The sequence below is a fragment of the Aedes aegypti genome, chromosome 2 (genome assembly GCF_002204515.2).
Source record: "Aedes aegypti strain LVP_AGWG chromosome 2, AaegL5.0 Primary Assembly, whole genome shotgun sequence".
Taxonomy (NCBI): domain Eukaryota; kingdom Metazoa; phylum Arthropoda; class Insecta; order Diptera; family Culicidae; genus Aedes; species Aedes aegypti.
In genome coordinates, this window is record NC_035108.1 from 315,906,621 (window position 1) to 315,929,093 (window position 22,473).

At 35.9% G+C, this 22,473-nt stretch overlaps 1 protein-coding gene across 2 annotated transcripts; it reads left to right on the plus strand.

Annotated features, from left to right (window-relative positions):
- The first annotated feature begins 4,789 nt into the window (after positions 1–4,789).
- LOC110675757 lies at positions 4,790–18,733 on the plus strand. Of its 2 annotated transcripts, XM_021841484.1 has the most exons (4): positions 4,790–4,821; positions 4,883–5,059; positions 5,122–5,270; positions 18,436–18,733. In XM_021841484.1, the coding sequence occupies exons 2-4, from the start codon at positions 4,903–4,905 to the stop codon at positions 18,613–18,615; spliced, it is 486 nt and encodes a 161-aa protein (XP_021697176.1). In that variant the 5' UTR covers positions 4,790–4,821; positions 4,883–4,902; the 3' UTR covers positions 18,616–18,733. The 2 variants fall into 2 exon arrangements, with proteins under 2 accessions (XP_021697176.1, XP_021697175.1); XM_021841483.1 differs by lacking the exon at positions 4,790–4,821 and having other exon boundaries at positions 4,835–5,059.
- Positions 18,734–22,473: the final 3,740 nt, after the last annotated feature.

The following is a 22,473-nucleotide window of genomic DNA, read 5'->3' on the forward strand; positions in this document are numbered from 1 at the left end:
TTTGCAATTGGATTAGATGGACAAATTGATATGAAGATTTGCGAAAAAGTTACACGTCTTCTCAGTGAGAATCGAACTCACGACTCCCCGATCTCTAGTTGGGGCACGTTACCACTACGCCATGATAGGACTCATGAACGCAGAAGTTAACCTGAATTCGATTTCAGCTCAATAATCACGTGGTCTTTTTTCGCAAAGTGCACCTCTTTCGGAAGAATGAGATGACCATCCAAACACAACGCTTTCTATATATATCCAATGCCTAGCCCGAGAGTGCATTGTTTTTAGGTATAGGAATAACACACTACACTAGCCAGCAACTGCGCTGGCTGAGGTTTCTGTTGTGTGGGCTTCCAATGGGTCGCGACGTTCTAAAACGACCGGTTACGGAACATGAGTCCGTTGCTCGATAAATACTTGTTTTTTTTATGAATCGTGGTTTACGGCCAACCAGCCGAGAGGAAGTTTAACCAATTAGAGATCGGGGAGTCGCGAGTTCGATTCTCACTGAGAAGACGTGTAACTTTTTCGCAAATCTTCACATCAATTTGTCCATCTAATCCAATTGCAAATTATATATAATGTTTAGCTTTTCTGTAGTTGTTGAATATTGTTCTTTTTTTTTCAGTTGAGAGCCCCAAAATAAATGAAAAATTTTGATCAAGAGTACTATACATGTTGGTTTAATATGTATTTCAATACGCTGTCATATTGCTATTATATCATTAGTCGATTCACGAGAAATCACGACAAAGAAAGAAAAAATATACCCTGTGGGTACCCTACGTACAACTATGTTGACGTACCTAACGAAGGATACAAATAGGGAAAGGTTATGGTCGGCCCCACGCTACCGACTCTCATTCTCTCACTTCAAGTCTCTCACCACTCCAGCCTAGATCTCCTGCCATGAATGTGCTGCCATGAATCACGGGAAAACAGCTGTTGAATCCCGTTTACTCTCCTGAACTTGAAACATAATTTAAAACACTCAACTGCACCATGGGCGGCGTTCTCCTACGCGATGAGGTATCAACGGATGGAGCACATGGATTCTATCAGCCCACTCCCACTGATATGATGGATGTAGCAGTCGGAACCGGTGACTGTATCATTCAAATTCAAATGAGCCATTCGTTCGAATTCTAGGGAAAAGTTTACCCTAGCACTGATTAAAAGTTTCGTCTGTTTATGCTCAAATTGTATCGTTCAGTGCGATATTAGCGTTAAAATGAAACTCCTAACGAGCTCTGGATAAACGAACGATATTTAGATGTTAATCGCCGTGCATCGTATTTACGGCGCGATTTATATGATAATTGGATTTTCTTGTTTTCATACTGAAATATAAACTGATTTCATGTTGCTCTAATCAAATTTTTGGTAAATATGATAAGTTGTGAGGGGCCTTCCTTAGCCGAGTGATTAGAGTCCGCGGCTACAACGCAAAGTCATGTCTGGGTTCGATTCCAGGTCGGTCCAGGATCTGTTCGTAATGGAAATTTCCTTGACTTCTCTAAGCATAAAGTATCATCATACTTGCCACATGATGGCAACTTTGGCAAAGAAAGCTCTCAGTTAATAACTGTGGAAGTGCTCATACGAACACTAAGCTGAAAAGCAGGCTCCCAGTGTCCCGTGTGAACGTAATGTCAAGAAGAAGAAGAAGAAGAAGAAGAATGATAAGCTGTGAACATGATCAAATGGGCCTGCGTGAGTATAAACCTAGTTTATTTAGTTACTTTCCAGAGATCATTGGTTAAGTTGATACGAATTTCTGTACTCAATGGAATTCTTGGATAACTCTAGCCAACCTACGGACTTCAAACTTAATTGTTTATGTTTGCTATAATTTGCTTGAGTATGAACCTTATGCATAAAGCTTCAAGACATGACTGCAGTGCACTGGTTACGCTGATAGATTTGAAGGATTGTAATAAAAAATGGATAACCTTAAACATTTGCTTGACCAAAAATTTGATACATAATGCTTGTAAGAGACTGCTAAAATATTAGGGGTATTCACTTAACAGCGTTAAGCGCTGCCTAAGTCATACTAAGGCTGTGAACCGTTTCACCAGTTCGTTTAACTTTTAGTTAAAATTTGACAGCTTGATAGTTATTTCCCCTCCGGTTAGAAATAACCCTGCTCTGGAGCATGGTTAAACTTGACAGTTCGAAAGTTATTTTTTGCTCCCGTGAATTTGAGAATAACTAACCATCTGTCAACTTTGTTCTGAAATAACTACTCGACTGTCAAAGCTCAAATGGGTCGACTGCGATGTTCAATTTAACCATTTGAGGGGAAAATAACTATCGAAATGTCAAATTTTAACTAATAATTAAACGAACTGGTGAAACGGTTCACAGCCTAAATTGATTATCTTAAATATTTCATCACGTTGCGTAAACTCCCAGTGAAACATTCAACAAAAAACAAAACAAAAAACATCAATAGTAAATCAATCCAAGAACGCTTTGGAAATCTGACAAATGTCCATGTCTATGTTGTTTTCATAGAGCGAGAACGGAAAGCTCATTTCAAAATTTCGATATTCAGCTGGACAGTAGAAGCATTAAGCTAAGAATGCTAATGTCGCTGCTGTTCGTGTTACCAACATCTAGTTTGCCACGAACTGACAGCGTGAGTACCGGGCCTCAAAGTGTCAGATTAATTTTCAAAACCAAAACAACAACATGGTATTAAACAAACAATGAAAACCCATAATTTAAGGTAATAATTATTAAAACCAATTTTGTGAGAACAACGCTTCTAGCGTTCTACTACTAATATTTCTATTAGCTGGACGCAAATTGAAATTGAAAATGTCACCGATTCACATAGCTAATGAGAGCCTGTATCTCTATCTGGAATAATGTGTCCTGTTGGTGGCAGGATTGAATCCCTAGAGGACTTTTACGATCCGTTCATCGGCATTGGGAAAGTTTAATATTTTCTATGACAGTCTCCAAGAGTATCTAGGTCTTTTCACTTCACATCAAGAAGCTGCCCATAAAACATGTCGATTTTTTTTTGGGATTGCCAGACTTCCCTTGGGGTCTATTGTCCACAAAACAATTCCAAAAATTTGGATGAACCGTGGTCTTAAGCCAGACCAATTGAGAAAAAGAAACAAACTGACTCCAGTAGTCTTCGATAATTTCGAATCCAGCTTAATTATTCTTTTTCGTAAATCATGCGATACACCGGTTATTCTTTCAAAGGAACCGGTCATCCTTTCCGGAACTAGCTGAAGATACAGTCGTATATCAAATCTCTCATCATCAATCGTGGCTGTTTTTCATAACAACTAGGTACGTATGCCTAGTTGAATAAATAATAACATCAATAATTCCAATAACGCTTTGAAATTTCAATGTAAATACGAAATAAATCCTAAAAAATAATCACTTTCTAGCTGAAAATAGCAAACAATTGACTTTTACAGCGGCTAGATTCATGGACAACTAGACTAAAAACATCTTGTTTGCCATTTCACCGAATCAAATTAAGAATACCGTTTTGACTCATATTCCGAACACTTTAGGCCAACAGTGACTTCCAATGCATCTGATTGGCATAAATTGGCTGATATTGGTGTAAATTTTGATTCCTTCGCAAAGTCTAACTGTTAGCTGTTGGGTGTACCGATAACAATGTTGATTTAGTTAGTTTTTATATTGGTTTTACTTGAAGGTGTGGAACAACATTTTGATTAAAATGCCGAACACTGTTTTCATTCTGTCTCATATTCCGAACATCTTGATTCAAATTCCGAACAGTATGAATAAATCGTATTCCAATGAATAATTTCGCAAATAAATTTATCTGAGCTTATTCTTCTGGTTTCAAACTAGAGAACCATCACTACTCCCGCGGAATAAATTATATTGGAGACGTTAAAATTGAATTGCAATTGACTAATATTTTCTTGCTATTTGGTGACATATTTCAGCGAAACATTTCAACCAAATCACCATACAAAAACCGAGTGTTCGGAATATGAGTCTGTTCGGAATTTGAGACAAAACGGTATATCATTTGAGATATTCCATTGTCGAAGTTACGCAGAATAGCACTTTACGCGACTTTAAGTGAATCCCCTTATTGATCTTATCCATTAGCATCGATATTATATGTTAAGGTTTGATATATGAAAGCCAGATGTAAATAGAATTCATGAAAAACTCAACCGCTTTTTGGGCTCAAACATGGGTAACAAAAATTTTATTGGGCCCGTTTTACCGTTAATCTTATGCATTAGCTTTTAATATACTACTAGTTTTACTTGTAGATTTGAAAGACTAGTAAAAAAGTGTAACAATAACCTGAAAGCATTATGGGAAACAAATCTCGCATAAAATGAGATCTCGCCCTAAAAGCCATTGGTAATCGAGTGTGTAGCTTGTTTTTACCGAGCAAACAAATGGATTTACACGTTATTCAACTATGTTACGATGAAAAGAAGATCCGCCTCTATCTTCCAGTGGTGATAGTTTTCATCTTGGTCCATTCATTTTCTTAGAAATAACGAGCTACACACTCAGTTACCAATGGCTTTTAGGGCGAGATCACAAGTTATGCGAGAAATCATGATGTAATATTGTGCCTTCAGATTAACTTTAGACCGAAGTTCATAAGAGAAATGAAATATCACCGAAAGTTCGCCGAAGTTCGGCGTCGGCATTCTACCGAAGTGCTACGCCGACAAAGGCAATCCTTATGCGTCGGCGAAGCACCAAATTAGAATGCCGACGCCGAACTTCGCCGAAGTTTTGACTGCCGAACTTCTAATTGTCACTCGAATTGTCAATAATATGGTGGGTACCTATGTTAACGCTAAGCGATAGCTTCCATTTCATCTAAGTAACCCCCTTATAGTCAACTAGTTGTCAGTCAGCATGGATGCCACCGAAACAGCACCCGAACAATCCTCATCCCAAACGACCCCAACAGCTGCAACCGGATCTGGTAAACCAATCGATATCCTCGACGAACAGTACGCTCATTATGTTCAGCTAGCGAGGCAGATGCTTCTGAAAATAAAATCTCCCACAGGTGGGTACTTACCTGCCGTCTTGTTCTTGTGTAAACTAAAGTCTCATTCCCTCTTTCTACAGATCGCCAAATTTGCTCCAAATACCTTTCACGATGCTGCCAGCTGAGCAATGCCACCCACTCGGCCAAAAGCTATCGGAACCAGTTCTTCCGGTACTTTCTCAAAGTGTTGGATGCCACCATCCTGAACCAGCAGCACTACGTTCAAATGGTACGTGTCGAACTACACAAATGAGATTATACTTTAGCTACCCTTTTTGTTGAGATGGTTGTTCAACTGAGGGGTATAAATTTTATTGTGTTTGGAGCAGTTTTGTTGTTTCCAATGTGTACTTCAATTGCGGTGAACTATTTATAATGTTTATAAAACGAAGCCAAACATCGGATTTTCAAGAGCTCTAAACTAGAGAACCAAACAACGCTCTATAATCCATTGATCATCAATAACATATAACCAACCGATCAAATTTTCAACGCGAACGGATGCCAGGTTTTCTACATCTGTGAACTTGAGAATTCGAAGTTTGGCTTTGTTGTATAATCCCCGTGAACAGTCAAAACAGAATAGCGTCACTCTGAGTTTCTGCTGCTTTACAAAAACTATTTAACTTACCTTTTTGATGTCTTCTGATGATAATTAGATTTATAAAACATTTATTTTTGCAAGTCAATGCAAGATGTGAAAAGTGTCACAATTTATCATGCTAGTTGAAAATGGCGCTAAATTAGCAACTTTTACATGGAGCATGATATTAAAAATAACAATATGTTTTGTACTTAATACATTCCTTATCAATGTACCGTCAACTTTCTAGATGAATATCCCCATTAAAAACTTTTGCTAAGTGAGCTATGACAAAAGGCCCCACTTACCCCGAATTCTCACTTGCCCCGGGATACCTTACTTATACAGTACTGAACTGACCCGATTTTGTCTGCCCCCGATTTTGTCTACCCCCGATTTTGTCAGCTTTTTGACCCGATTTTGTCAGCCTATTTTAAATTTGTCTAAAAATTGTTATCGTCATGTTTTCCACCTTTACATTAAAATTGTTGATGATGTTTGATGTCATGCACGCATGGGCGTAGGCAGAGGGGGCAGTGACAGCGCCTTTTATTAAGTGTTAAAAATCGATATTACCAATATAAGGGAGGGGGGAGCCCCTGATAAAAAAAACTGGCTACGCCCATATCCATCGCCCTCTTCAAAGTCCATGGAACCATGTAACACGTCAAAATTTGATAAGTAATTTGTAAGTGTAACGCAGTAAATCAACGTTCATTCTCCTGAGGGGCCGTCCATAAATGACGTAGCATTTTTCACTGATTTTTTACACATTGTCACAAATGCTGGTACTTCCCCCTGGAAATACGTAGAATATCAAGCAACACCCCTCCCCCCTCTATATATTTTTTTATTTGTTTTCCGTAGTGACTGGATTGAAACAAAAAAATTGGAATTCAGAAGTTCAGTACAAAGTTTGATATCAATTACTGACTGAAATGTAAGTAAACATTTCCCTCGGTTTTGGTTTCCAATTTCATATAGGCTAAATTACAGTGGGATTCCGTTTTTGGCAACAAAGTTGAAATTTTCAGTTGCCAAAAACGGAACCGTGCCAAAATCGGAACCCATATTTCAAATTTTGTTTTTCAAATATTGATTTTAAAAGCATCATTACAATGTTGATACATCATTTTTATGGAATCATAAGGCGTTGAGACTTCGAAAAGGTTCACTTCGAAGCATTTTCCCGGAGGGTTATACTATGCTATGAATCTATAGCTCCGTAATATTAAATCTGGCAAACGATTTTCTGGTCGCGTTTTTACGCCTCAACGTCTTCAATTTTTTTTTAGAAGCTAAATGCATAATTTTTGTATAAGAGGGCCTTGTAAAACCAATAATCGCATAAGTGACTTTTATTGAAGAACTGGACATTTTCTTAAAACTATGAGAGAAAACGAAAAAAAAAGTTTTCTTTTAAAGACGTATTTGCGAATCAAAAGCGCTGGGTATTAAAAAACGGCATAACCTTTTTTTCTAATTAAATTAACATTTAAAATCAGCTTAACTTTTGGACTTTAGCGTAAAATTTGAAAAAATCGGTGAGTTTAGAATTGCTCCTTCAATTTATGTTTCTAATAAAGTGAAGCATTTTATAATGAATGGTTGATAGTATCAAAAGGGCAAACATAAACATGAGAAGATGCATAAATGTATTGTAATTGTGTAGAATTTAAGGTGAAGATGAATCGAAGCCAAAGTTCAAATTTCCAAGAGCACGGATCTGGAGAAGCAAACATCCGTTTGAGCTGAAAACCTAATCGAATGCTTACTACCAGCTAGTGATCAATCGATTAAGGATTCAGCTTAAACGAATGTTTGGTTCTTCAGATCCGTGCTCTTGAAAATTTGAAGTTTGGCTTCGATTCATCTTCACCTTAATTTTTACTTGAAATAATTTTTAATTCAGCTAGATATATGTTTTACACCTGCCTTATGAAATCAATTGAAATTTACAGGATCCTGTTGTGAAACCTCAAGAACCATATAGGAATCTTCAGGTTCTCATAAGAAATCTACAGAAAAAACGCTTGAGCTCTTAAGCATCTTGCCAAGCATCCGTAGGATCTCGCAGAGCGTTCTCAGGAGCTTGCTAAGGATTTTGCTATGAGTTAACATCTTGGAATTCCGCTGCGATGTTGCCGAAAATTCTCAAGTCTCCGATGAAGAAATTTGAAAGTTTATTATTATTAGGCTACCACTAGCACACCTCAAATTCCTCTGGGAACCTTTTGAAAATCCTCAAGCTTTCGCTGAAAATATTAAAAATACTACTAGAAATTCACATAATCACATTATTATTAGGAATCACCAGATTTTCGACATAATCCTCCATAACCAGTTATACACTCTAAAGATCCCTCAAGAAGCTCTCAGTGTCCACTTGGAATCTGCAGATATCCTCATGAATTCGTTAAAATTTCTGAAAAGTCCCACAAGAACGAAGAATTCCTTAAGGATTCTCCAGGGTACAGTTAGGAAACTCATAGACTCAGCTCGTGATGATGTTGAGACCCGTATCCTTGATTAACAATCTTGTACAGAGTTCTGGATAGGCTCTTAACAAATCTAACGCCTTATAGAGTCCTATAGAAAAGAGAGAACGTAGCTTTAAATAGTTGACGCAGAAAGATCAATATACACACCAATACCACAGACAAAAAGTAAAAACACTCTCAGTCGTATTTATCGCACGCTTCAATGGTATTATTGAAAATAGTTTGGACTGTATTCGCATTTGTCATGTTTTTTAATGAAATTAAAAAAAAAAAAGTTATTATACACGACATTTTGCTGTACATATTTGTATCTATTACAAATGCTGGTGCTTTGTTCGAACAAGCTGTTCCAAATCTTAAGAACAGTGTTTTTTTTTTATTGTATCACCTACTGACAGACTCAAGTGGGCTGGTCACTCAATATGAAAAGAGGTTGGTCTTAAGTTGAGATACTGGTGGAGATTATTGGTGTCATGAAACGTTGCCTATGTATGACCAATGACCATTCTGAAGTAAATAAGCGCGTACGCGAGTCCTTAGTAGTTGGTGAGATTTAGGGAAGCATCGACGAAAATTTAGATCTGGAATGTAATCGGTGTGGAGTTGACATGCTTTTCAAGTGACTAAAGCAACAGACATGATAATATTTACAAAAATTTACAAATTTTAATGGTATTGAAAAATGTTGCCAAAAACGGATCCATTTTGTTGCCAAAATCGGGGGGTGCCAAAATCGGAGCATGCCAAAAACGGAGCATGCCAAAAACGGAATCCCACTGTATATTAGTTTTGCTGTTGTTACCATGAAGAACAAGTTAACTATAGAAAATAAAAAAAAAACAAGTTTGATTACATTGGTGAAGCTCGTAACTGTCGAGTTAGAGTGCAATATATTTTATAACATATTGGACACACATTTCGTTATATTACAAGATTGTTTTTTTTTAATTATTCGTTGTTAGGAAATAGATTTCAATAAATCATCGTTAATACAGTAAGGACCCGATTTTGTCAGCCCTTCGATGAATTTTAGGCTGACAAAATGGGGAAACTGACAAAATCGGGTCATTTTATTTTGTTCCTGTTTTTAAAATTTTGACGTGTTACATGGTTACATGGGCTTTTAAGAGTACAATGGATATGGGCGTAGCCAGTTTTTTTTATCAGGGGGTCCCCCCTCCCTTATATTAGTAATATCGATTTTTTCACTTCTAATAAAAGACATTGCCATTGCCTCCTCTGGCTACGCCCATGCGTGCATGACATCAAACATCATTATTAATTTTAATGTAAACGTGGTAAAACATGACAAAATCGGGGGTAGACCATATCGGGGGCAGGCAAAATCTGGGGCTGACAAAATCGGGTCAGTAATATATTATCCAATTTCAAATCCATTTATAAAACAGTGGCCAGATACATAAAAGATAACACTTCAAATATTTTAGCGATTAAGGATCGTTCATTTTATAAAGTGAACACTTTGTTTATGCTATATCTTTTTCGTTAATTGATAAAATCGTAATCGGTTTTCTGTGCATCGTTCAACTATTATTCTACAATGCTATTGAAATATAAGATCTTAGAAAATGGTTTTGGTTAAAAAGCTAAATAGTTTTTCCAAAAACTCCTAAGAAAAGCTGTTTGTCAAAGTTTAACATTATTTTTCGCAAAACAAAAATCCTAATTTTTATGAACAAATTGTATGTTTGTATCTTTTACTATTCTACTAAAGGTATAGCTTTAAAAAAATCAATGATATTCCACCATTCTCTGACATTAGGTAACTCTAGTGATTTACCATTTATGGTCAAATTTTCTGATACACAATCCTTTCACTCACAGCAAAAGAGAAAAGTTAAAAAGCGTGTTCAAAACTAGTTTGGATTACTAAATTAACTATATTTGTATAAATCGTGAGTTTAAACTACAGTCTTAAGTATAAATTTTACTGTTTATGGTAGTTTTACTAAAAAGTCTCATACTTTTAAAATCATGTGCGCATATTCATCGAGCTACAGTAAATTGTAAACGGGTTTCTCCGAATATTTCAATTGGTAATCTCAGAATAACGTATGATGAAAATAATATGCGAAAAATAAAATCAATTCTATTACAGCAGTGTTGCCAATTTTGATGATTGTCAATGCACTTTTAAAGGTCTTCCAAAAATAAAGTAATTGTGTTTCTATTGTGCTTTAAATGTGACGTGGGAACTAAATAAGTAACTCTATGAAGGCGTAAGTTATTTTTCATATTAATACTATATTAGCAATTTCGTCAGGACGTACTTTTAACCAAAAAATTCTACTCATATCAATTCCCTTCAAATTTAAAATATTTTACTCTAAAATATATAGGGGAAAAATGAACTTATTATATCTGTAAAATTTTTGCTCCAAAAATAACTTGATTTTTTCCATCAGACTTCTGATTGATGATGCTTTCGAAGAACAAGCCTTTTTAAAAAAAAAAGAAAATAGAAATTGTCGAATTTTTCTGCAAATTTCTGATAATCATTGAATTTGATAACCTCAAAAAATCGAACATTCTAATCGTTGTTCCATATTCGTGTGAAATTTGATTATTTTGGAAATTTTTCATTATCACAACATTGTACAATACTAGTCGAACAATGTGCAGAAAACCGATTGAAATTTCATTGATAAATTAAAAAGATACAGCTTGCACAAAGTGTCCATTTTATAAAATGAACAGTCCTTATTATACAAATTATTCATCTCTATTAGTATTTCAGTTGAAGTTAGGGACGTTCCGATATTGCGAAGTATCGATATTTGATTCGATATGATTATCGAATCAAAGTATCGATACCACCGATATATTGATTCAAAATATCGATATATCGGAATATCATATGATATATTTCAATGGAGCAAGATTTCTATATCGCTTAGTGTCTTGCCGTTTAGTTTGCTAAAATTCGACAAAAAATCTTTAAATACTCAAGATGCTTGCTGCTTTCATCGACATTTCTGTTAGTGCAGTCTCTGCAACTCTCGTATACACAACCAGAGAATGACAGAATTAATTAACAATTAACATATACGTACGTAAAACAATTTGTATGTACGTAGATTTTGCGTAGCAATCAGGCGAGTTTTCTGCTGGGCGTGAACAGGTATCGAGTCAATAATTCTTTCCTAACCCCCAGTTTTTGCAAGGACATGGCCAAGGCAATTCTTGACTGCTGAAAAATGCGTCAATTTCGTCTGAGAGGCAGATTTGTCTCAAATCTTTGTCTATGGTAACTGACGAGGCAACCCTGATACAGCAGTCTAGGGCTGTACCACCTACGAATACTTATACTTATGCTTGTGCTAATGCTTAAACCCTACAATTCGAGTGGGATTCGCGATAAGGGCCTATCTGACCAATCAATAACAATGAGAAAATAACCAATGAAATTTTTATGTGCAATTTTTAATCCCAATTGGAGAAAATATACTCCAACTTTAACTATTTCACTTTAATACACATTTCATAAACCTAGTTCCAAAATCCCCATCAATACCACACACATCTCCTTCAATTTTCCTAGCTATTTCGTAATAAAAAAATATTATAAAGTCTCGCCTTAAACGCACTCAAGAATGCCAGTATCGCCCAATGTTATGAGCCTGTAATCGATATTATTTTCAGTGTCGCCTATTACTTTTGCGCCGTGTTTTCATTCTGGTTTCAATTAAGCCCGCCATGTACGCCTTGTTTATGTTTTGTTTGCAGTGTCGCCGTTTACTCTCGCCATGTTTTGATTTCGATTTCAGATGCGCCCATCACTTTGATAAACAAAAACACAGGCGTAATCAATACAGTGTGTGGTTTTGCATGAGGTGAAGTTTCGTCTTCTACAAATTTGAGTTTTTTGAATAGTTAAATTATCGAAAGGGGAAAAGTTCAAGTGCAGTGAATAGACAATCATGCTACAATTTCACCGCTATAGTTTCCTAAATTGTGTACATTTTGTCACTTTCGCCTAATTCGCGAATCTTTCTAAAATTGTTTTCCATATATTAATTTTCGATATATCGGAAGGAAATATCGATATCACCGATATATTGAATAGTAAATATCGATACCAAAATATCGAATATCGAAAGCAAAATATCGATATTCCAATATATCGGAAGTATCGGAACGTCCCTAGTCAACTCATTATCGTTTCCATACTTTAATAATCTTACACAACCTATAATTAAACAGTTAAATAATAAAAATTCTTCAAATTACCGAGTTATTAAGAAAATTGAATGATAGGACAATTTTTATAACACTCGAATCTGTAGTCCTTATTAATATTCAGGCTATTCCATCAAGAGCATTGATACATCAAAACAAATCGATGAGTTGATTGGGTGGAGATCTCCTGCAACATTGAAGGCATAATTCATGGAATAAATATCTTGTTTTAATGTAATATTTGTCAAAAATAGCATATTTTATTTTCTTGAAGATATAAGCCCCAACAGAAATTATGGATAAAACTAAAACGGCCGACCCAAGCAACCAATAGTTCGGATTTTACATTAGTAGTGGACTCCACAGTTCACTTTTGAAATAAATCTAGTTTCGGTGAAACTTTTTCGCTGATTAAGAGTATACTACGGATATGAACAGAACTTGGTTCTCGGAACGGTTAACTAATGAACCCATGATAAACTAGAAAGCTCAGAACAAGTTTGAATTGAACTTCTTTCCTACTTGAAGATGAATAAGCTACTTAAACTAACTGTATGTAAACTGTAAAGTTCGATTAATTACTTAAAAAGTGAGGTGAATTAGCTAAAACATGCCCTTTTATCCGAACTTTTGGTTGCTTGGGGATTTTATGTCATGTTAACAAATGGCAAAACAATGTACTCCAAGTAGTTAAAGCATTGATTTTTAATAAATTTATTAAACTTTATTTTATTTATTCATAAATTTATCAATTTAGACACGAATATAATATAATATACACATAATTATTCAAAGCTTCAAAATTGTTTGATTGCATTTATCAAGAATATCTAATGTTTCATATATATTTTTTCAATTTTTTCATATGAATGTTTTGAAGCTGAATCATAATTTTATAACCCAAGTTTATAAGTCAAACAAAAAAAAAGTTTGAAAAAAATGTATGCCATTTCTTTTATTCAAAATACTTTTTGATTCAAAATGCTACGTCCACTAGCTAGGACCTCTCCCTCCCCCTCGTCACACTTCGTCACAAATTTTTGTTAAGCCCCCTTAAAAAGCTACGTCATTTACGGACGACACCTTATAAGCGTCACCTAGAGGAGATGTTCCCGATTAGTTACTGCCGGATAGCCCTTGATCTTCTGAACAACTTTGCTGAAGACACCAACCTTCCAGCTCATCTGGGTCTTAAGATATCCGTTCAATGGATGATGTGGCCAATTTTGGTACCGTAAGACAATCCGGAACCACTTGGACCATATTTTCAAGTTTCCTGGACCATATACTAGAGGAGCTCTGAAATTTTCAACAAAATCCATCGGGAAACAAAAAAGTTATGTACATGTTGGCAGAATGAAGGTTAACTGTGGAAGGAACTGCCAAGCTGAAGAGCAGGCTCTGTCCCAGTGGGGACGTAATGCCAAGAAAGAAGAAGAAGAAGAAGAATTGACGTTTGATGGAACTCTGCGTTACACTCGTCGTGTAGTATTGTTAACATACGACGATTCTCGTGGCGTTCGTTTCACTTCCATGGTCAGCAGTAAATAGTAGTTTACGCAACAAGTTGCAGAATGGGGATTTTTACAGCACGAGTCGTACATTTACGACAAGTCCTGTAAAAATCGAGTTGTGCAACGAGTTGCGTACAAGTTTTTGCAGTTACGTAGAAGACCACTTGAGGGTATCAGAAATCATACCGGAATGCATTCACCATTATTTTACAATTTCTGGAAAAAATGTTGTGTAATTATTCATAACGAATTTCAAAATAGTTGCGTAATGAGAAAGCGTTGCGTAATGAATCATTACACCACTGGTTTCAGTTGCGTAATGACTATTACCGCACTGCATGATTCAGTGTGGAAAATAGGCCATTTCATGACGGATTGGCGTGATGAAAACAGTCTATTACGCTGAGAAATTGCAAAAATAATGTTAAATGAACATCGAGCAATACAAAAATTGCAAAATGGATGTCATCTGCCACGATGACATTTTTTGTTAATAACACAAGCATAATAATAATAATACAGTGGGATTCCGTTTTTGGCAACAAGATCGATATTTACAGTTGCCAAAATCGGAACCCATTTTTTTCTAATTTTACTTCGAGGTCGCTTGGTCCTGTCAAGTTAATCGGTTTTTGTCGAATTCATCAGAATGGTAATATTCTTAGCAAAAAAAAAATACCAAACAAAATCATTAAAAGCATTGGCAAACTAATACGAAAGGCGAAATAGGATTTAATTGAATTTTGTACGGGAAATTAATGATTGATGCTAATTCATCTTAGGATTTCGAAGTAATGAAAATCAATTGGTTTACGCAGACAAAGCTGTAAAAGTATCGGCATACTTTCTGCACGTATGCCCATTTAGTCAACATTTATTCATATCAATTTTCAATTAATTAACGTGGTAAAGATGGACAAATTATGGGTGACATTATTTAAAAAAGCACGTGCTCGGCTGGGATCGAACCGCATAACTTACCAAGGTGAATCCTGATCCCACTAACAAAACTCCTTCTTGTGAAAACCATGGAGATGCAGAGGTAATCTCGGTCTCTAATAACAATGGACGTTACATTAACATTCCTTCCCTTTTCCGATTACCGTATTAGGAGTTCTCGAAATTGTACATTGAAGATGGTACGCTACTCCCAAGCTGCATCTGAAGGTTCCCTGTACAATATTGATTATTCCGGTCAATCACGGAGTAGCAACTACGAATAGGGCGATATTCAAAACTGAAAAGGCTCTTATTCAAAACTGATGGCTCTTTTTCAGTAGTAGTAAAAACGTAATCCTCAAGCAAAGAAAGCACCATGGAACATGAACTAAACACAAAAAAGCTATGTATCCATATTACGCTTGATTTCTAATCACTACTTTTTGGATTCAGTTTCCTAATTGCTTGTAATTCACGTTTTTCATTATTTTCCATATGTTTTGAGTTCTCGACTACCATTCTTCCATGCGCTTGTGTTGGAAGTTTGAGAAATTTGAGAATCCAGCACAGCGCGATCAGTGAGTGGAATACGAACAACAGTGTCGCCGCTCGACGGCCAGTGAGAGAAACTGAATGTTCGAAAGGTTGTTGTCTGTACTTTTTGCCGCTGGCGCCAACTGTTAGCGTTTACGAACGAAATAAACAGTCGTTACCCTATTTGCTCCCAATACGACAATTCGTCCGGTGGGGTGTGCTGCTGTCGTCATGATGATGGTTGAGGAGAGCAATGTCAAACTCATTCATGGTTTCAAAACATTCGGAACAAAATATTTATTTTCACCGCTTACTTCACTTATGTATGAAATTGAATGAGATCCAATGGAAGAGAATTCCTTTATCTACCCAATGGTATTTTTAGGGGCAGCGGAGAATGTCCCGAAGCGTGTTTTATTCAAGCGCAAAAATCGCTCAGGCGAAAGTTCCAATGAAACTAACCTCACATATCCTGGTTTTCCAACCTCAAACTAGTGCTCCTACCAGCCGGATCTCAATTTTTATGAAAGTAGTGCAATCATACAAAAAACAAACGTATGTAGAACATAGAGAATGGATATTCCTACCTTTTCCGCCTAACCGTTTCACTGTGAACCGTCTTATATTAGGGAAATAAAACATTTTTCCCCACAGCGGCATGTGATAGATGCGTGAAAAATCAAATCTCTCATCATCTGACTAGTTGCGCTACCAAAGTACCAAAGTTAGATGGCTAACAGTATGTTGCGTTTTGCGATTGGAAGCGTATACTTGAACAACAAAGGAAAGCATAACAAGCATAACAAGTTGTAACATAATTATCAATTTGCGTCTCGGATTACGGAACGATTCGAAAGTGTTTTTTCTATAAATTATGTAGGTAGACTTACGGCTTCGGCAACCAAATTTCAAACGTCAAATACACAGTTTTCTTCTATCAAAACACACCATTGAAAACATTCAGATGATTCTTGCCTGCAGCTCTTATGGGAAAGTTGACAATAGTCACACTGACAAGAGATGTTCGTAGCGTTGTGAAAACGTTTCCAGAAAGATTTTAACAAGTCTGTTGGTGTGAATCGATAGAGGATTGAGCAGCGCATAAATGTAAACAGACAAACAAGTAATTTGTCTGGTGATGTCCGAGAAACTTACAAAAGAAGCGTGGCATCGGCTTAGACTACCGAGAATACGTAAGTTCCCCTACGTCAATTAACGAAATCTAATTCACGTTCTCTATTAACATTCTCCAATCCAGTTCTCATTAAAACGATGTAAACGAACGGTTGTGCTAATTTTCCCCGAATGTCGTTTCCCCGAACGCCAGTTCTCCGAATGCCAGTTCCCCGAATATCCTGCTTCCCCGAATAGCCCACTTCCCCGAAAAGTTCATAAAAGTGTCATAACTTCATAAATTTCAGGGGGTGAACATACTGGTCATCTGATATGCACCCTTCTTTATTTGATTGGCGGTTCTTACGAGTTTTACCGTTCTCAGCATTGTTGGCTACATGTGTATAGTCAAGAGTCACTAAATACCTCCTTCTTTTGATTGCTTATCGTTCTTTCTAATTCACCATCCGGTCACTGAAAGCTATTATAGCACCTATTTGAACTGCTACACTTTTCGGGGAACTGGCGTTCGTGGAACCGACATTCGGGGAAAAGTAGCACAATCATCAAAAACTATAGGTACACTAGTGGTCCCGGCAAACTTCGTCTGGCCATCAAGTAGGCTGCTGTGAAATGTCATGTAATCCCCCTTACAAAATTACGCATTAGTCTTCTCCCTTTTTCCCGTTTATTTCGGAGACTTTACCAACATTTTTCATCACACAATCACGTCGCATCCCTTGTCGAGTGGAACAGTGAAAAACTAATGTCAATCCATTCATCCGTTCATCAAATAAAAAAATAAAATAAAATAAAATAAAAATTTTAAAATCATGATGCAGTAATATTAAGATTTTCTTTCAAGAAACTTTCAAAGTTATGCCGTTTTATGGTACCGAATGACTTGGTTCTGTGATATTGGAACGATTTTCAGCCTTGTTTCGATGCGTTCAAACTTTTGATTCAATTTTCAACTCATCTTATCATTCACCCAATAAATTAAAACTGCTAAATAAAACATCAAAACGACTACTTTTCAATATGCTGCAAGTTTGACGGTATCAGGTTTAAGGAAACGGAAATAAGTCCCACAAAAGATACTGCGGAACACGTTTTTGTCTCAAGCATCAAAATACCGCTATTTACTTAATTTTGGGTTGCTGAATGCTTTGCACGTTTTCAAAAATATCATAGCACCTCGAGTTTTTGAGATATCGGCTGTTGAAAATGCAAAATTTGACAATATCAGCCAACTTGTATGCCAGTTTCCCAGCTTGTATGGCAATTTATTAACTTAATTTGCCACACAATTCAAACTTCATGTATGTAACAAGACTTATTGGCAAAGTTCATAATATTTTCGATGTTCAAAAGTTATTTTTTGGTAATTTATAAAAGTATTGTATTTTTCCATATAAGGAAACGAGGAGTTTTATATAGAGGCTGCAAGCATGTTAAAAAAATCGATTTTATATTAATTTTATCGTGCAATTTTAACCAAATTATATCTGATAGGAAAAAAGTAAGTTTGTGGGCTTCATAGTCGTGCGGTCAATGTCACCAAGGCATAAGGAGTGTGGGTTCGATTCCTGCCTCAGGCCGAAAAACCTTTCGACAGGAATGTTTTCCGACTGTGCCACTGGGCGTTGCATGCTAGTCCGTTGTCTAGTGTGGTGCTTCCTTCAAAGGGCAAATAGCCCACTGAAAGCATTAATGTGTAGTGTCTTATATTAAAAAAAAAGTCCTAATTTGCATGCTTGCTAGATTAGATCACAAAACAATTTGATAAATCATACTTTAGATTCCTTGTAAACATCAATTAAACCACTGTTTGGTACAACTTTGGCCTGTAGCTAGAAATTGTGACATGCAGGGACATTTCTGAGAACGGCTTCAGATTCAGCGATCCCAATAGATAGAGATAGTAGATAGAGACACATAATTTGATCCTTGAGACACACAAAAAAGTCATTTTTGTTACGCTGTGTAATCAATTTAATTTATTTACAGGACGATGAACCAGAGCCGATGAGAGGCGAGGTGAAAGAAGTGTATCGCTGGTCCAACGATCGGAAGTCCTACGTTGCGGCCAAAATCATTCCCAACTACGCAGTTTTGGTGTACATGGCCGTTTGCGATGATCCTCAACAGGGCTGGGATAACGGCGGGTTCGGTAATTATGAGTTCTGAATATGATTCATGCGAATTAGAAGTATCATATCGGAGATCCTTTTCCTGGACAGAGTGAAATAAGTATTTTTTGTATATATGTTTTAGAAAATTATAAGTATTCAAATTAGAAATGAAACAACTTGAATTTTAACTCACCTTTATGAGTGAAAGTTAAAAAAAATAAAACTGTATACATAAATACTTATTACAAATGGTTACAAATTGAGAAATTGAAATGAATTTGTCGTAAAAATTGCATGTCATCTCACTGAGATACGAACTAAAGTCTAAAATTATACAATACTTGCTCGTTCCTCACTACGCACAGTGCGTTGCTCCATAGACAAAAATCAAATTTCAAGTTATTTTGTCCGGCGATAATAAGTATCCACAAGTGTTCATAGATACCATCTACTATTGAAGCAAGCATTTATAAGCTATGCAAAGCATTAAATCCACTACAACAAGTATCGAAATTGACAGTTGCCGGCATAGCAGAAAAAATCAATTTTGTCGCATGTTTTCAGCATTCCCTTCAACTAGCCAGGAGAGTTTTGAAAACAATCTATTCAATCAAAATCTAAAAGAGATCATGGCTAAACATTGGTAAAGTATATTTGATGTGATGAGAACACCAATTTTAACTATATGAGAATATGAGAAATCGGCACGTTAAGTTGACTATGAAATCAAACTTGTGAAATACTAACATGTAACTTTGATTATCGATTCAAAAAAAGTTCCACCGAGTTCCCTCCCCTTGGTTATGCGACCTTGCCGCGATGGGAGGGCATAATCCATTAGCCCATATGATGGAAACCAAAGGCGTAACCTGTAGTGGTGGTATCACATTTTGGCATTTTTTGCTTAAAGCCGCGTCATAATTCATATGGCATAGACGCAATAATATCTCGGATGTGATCCAACGGACATTCTGCGTCATTGATAGAATTGATGCCCATTTCAAATAATTAATTTATTCGAAGTGGACATTAATACTATTGGTGACGTTCAGTTTGCCTTTTGCTAACCAGAATGATCCGTAGCCACTCTTACTCTTACTATTAGCTAGCTAGATACATCGTTATCATATACGACGTAGGGAATACTTAGGAACTCTTAGGAAAATGACTAGTAGATTCACTGAGTAGAAATAAGTGGCGACAATCTTATTTTAATATGGTTTTTACATTGCCATAATAAGAAATACCTCTTTTGTAACAGCGGTATAAATAATCTAATTCCAGCTTCATTTTCGCAAAAAATACAAGTAGAAAGTAGGCGTTGTGAAGCATTGCATTTGCCACCGAAAAGTGAATCTTGTAGGAGACTGTAATAGAAGCCTAAGGTAACTTTACTATTCAATATTCACTATAAAAATGACTATGGAAAGTAAAACGCTGAGATCGATCATTAGGGTACACTTGCTAGTTTCGAAAAATTGTTGAACAGACTTTCAATTATTAATTATTCAAAACCATTTTGACTAGACAGTATCAGTAATGACACTACTACAATACTATTTCAAACACATTCTGATGGAGCTGCTGATTTTCACAATGCTTCCTTTTCTCTGAAGCAAGGGAATATGGGTACTTTTCAAAAACTACCACGTCACAATACTAATAAAAAACAGTGTTCATGTGGGCGCCATTGCCTAGTCCGTCTGAGTATTGGTCCTGGTAGAGGGGAAACTTGGCAAAAGCCAGACCGAGGGTTCAGCCTTGACAAGTTAAGCTGTCAGGCAGCTCCAACTGAATACCATACAAAAAAAAAAAAAAAAGTTCCACCGAGTTCCACGGTAAATCACGCACAGACATGTTTCTTAGAGTGTCCTCTGACAGGTCTGAAAAATACAGCTGCAACTCCCTGCAACTCTTCGAGATTTTTGACTATTTTTAGGTGTACTCCTTAACCAGCACAAGTATGAAAATGAGTTGTTTATGATAAAAATCCAAAAACTTGTAACGCTATGTGGTCTTGGCTCAACCAGACATTACACCAGAGCAAGTTTATGATGAGGGGAAGTGGTGGTAAAATGAACACCTTGACTTTTATCGAGAAAAAACAAATTTCGATGAATTTTTATCACGCACAGACGATGTATAGCATAAATCAGAGTGTTCGAGTTGATACGTAGTTCAATTGAAGTGAAAATGTGAACGAAAACTAAGATTTTAAAAAATCTTGTTTGAAAATAAGAATTGACGTAACTTTTAGCTCGGAAGGCTTGGGGTTTTTCAGTGAGGTGAATATCGTTATGATATGAGGTCAAATCTAATACCTTTAGAATTCTTTTTGAATGGGTTACAATCATCAATGGATATATTTTCGGTAAGGCAATAAAATTTTTCGAAAATATTTGTTTTCCTCACGTTTTTTGCATCATGTTCATTTTACAACCAACAGCTGTTCATTTTACCCACATAGTGCAGCTAAAATGAACATTTACATCGCTTTTTGCTAGTAACAAAAATATGTGAAAATTCAGCTATTTTAGTCTGAATTTGTGTCACTGCTATAGATAACATCTCTGTTTTTGATGTTGTGGGATAGAACTATACAAATTTCTCGTTTTTCTATCAGAAACAAGATGATTTCCTTAAGGTGTTCATTTTACCACCCCTTCCCCTAAAATAATTTATTTGAAGTGTAATTTCCAAGATTTTAGTCAAATTTTATATTAAAAACTAAAAAATTAAAGAAAACGCGATTTTTTTTTTTGCTTGAAGGCGTATAAATCACTTTTGCAGCTACGAGTAAGAAGAGACATATTTGCAAATAACTTCTTACATCTTTATGAGCAATAAAATTACAAATTGCAAAGTTTTTCTTGGAAAACAATGAAATTGGCGCTCGGGACAGTTTTGCGATTATGTATATACTATATGTCATTTATGCAAATTGTAGTTCATTTGACCAGAAACAACTTTCTCTTCCATATCAAGGTGCTCAAATGTGTTGATCTTCCAGTTTTGATTTTTGTCCCACATCTCCATACATTCAACGCACTGTGCTACATCTCAAAAGGACACGAAAATCGGATGTTATCAATCTAATCATCAGCAGTTTTTCTTATTCTTATCATTAAAAAAATAGACACTTGACTCCTATTTCTGTAATTTTGGTTGAATAATACAACTTAACCCAGAAAAACTTCATGAAAATCATCTGAAAGAAATCTCACAAATAAATTTCTGGCAGGTTTGATATAGTAGTTTACGGAACAAGTTGCAGAATGATGATTTTTACAGTACGAGTCGTAACTTTATCCAACGAGGCTTGCCGAGTAGGATAATAACTACGAGTGCAGTAAAAATCGAGTTCTGCAACGAGCTACGTACATTTCGTAGAAGACCACTTGAGGGTACAGGTCGGACTCGATTATCCAGAGTATCGATTTTTTTTTCACTCCGGATAATCGAATCACTAAGAAAAAATTGAAATCTTCGATAAAAGAACTTAAATATTATCTTTTTTTTTATTGTTTTATTTATATGATGCGGTGGTGTAGCCAGAAATTATTTCTAGGAACAGTAGGAGCCTTTACAAGAAAAAAAAAATTTATGGCCAGCATACACAAAAAATCATTTTTTCAAACCCCCCTTTTCTTAAATACGTTCAAAACTGCAAAACCATTCATATTGTATATTGCAATACCAAATTATCTCAGATCTATGCATAAAAATTGAAAAACAAGCATCAAAAAACAAATTCCTGATAATCGAGTCTAAAATTCCGGATAATCGAATCCCGGATAATTGAGTCCCCGGATAATCGAGTCTCCGGATAATCGAGTCCAACCTGTATTAGAAATTATATCAGAATTCAATCACCATTATTTTACAATTTCTGAAAAAATGTTGTTATGATTTA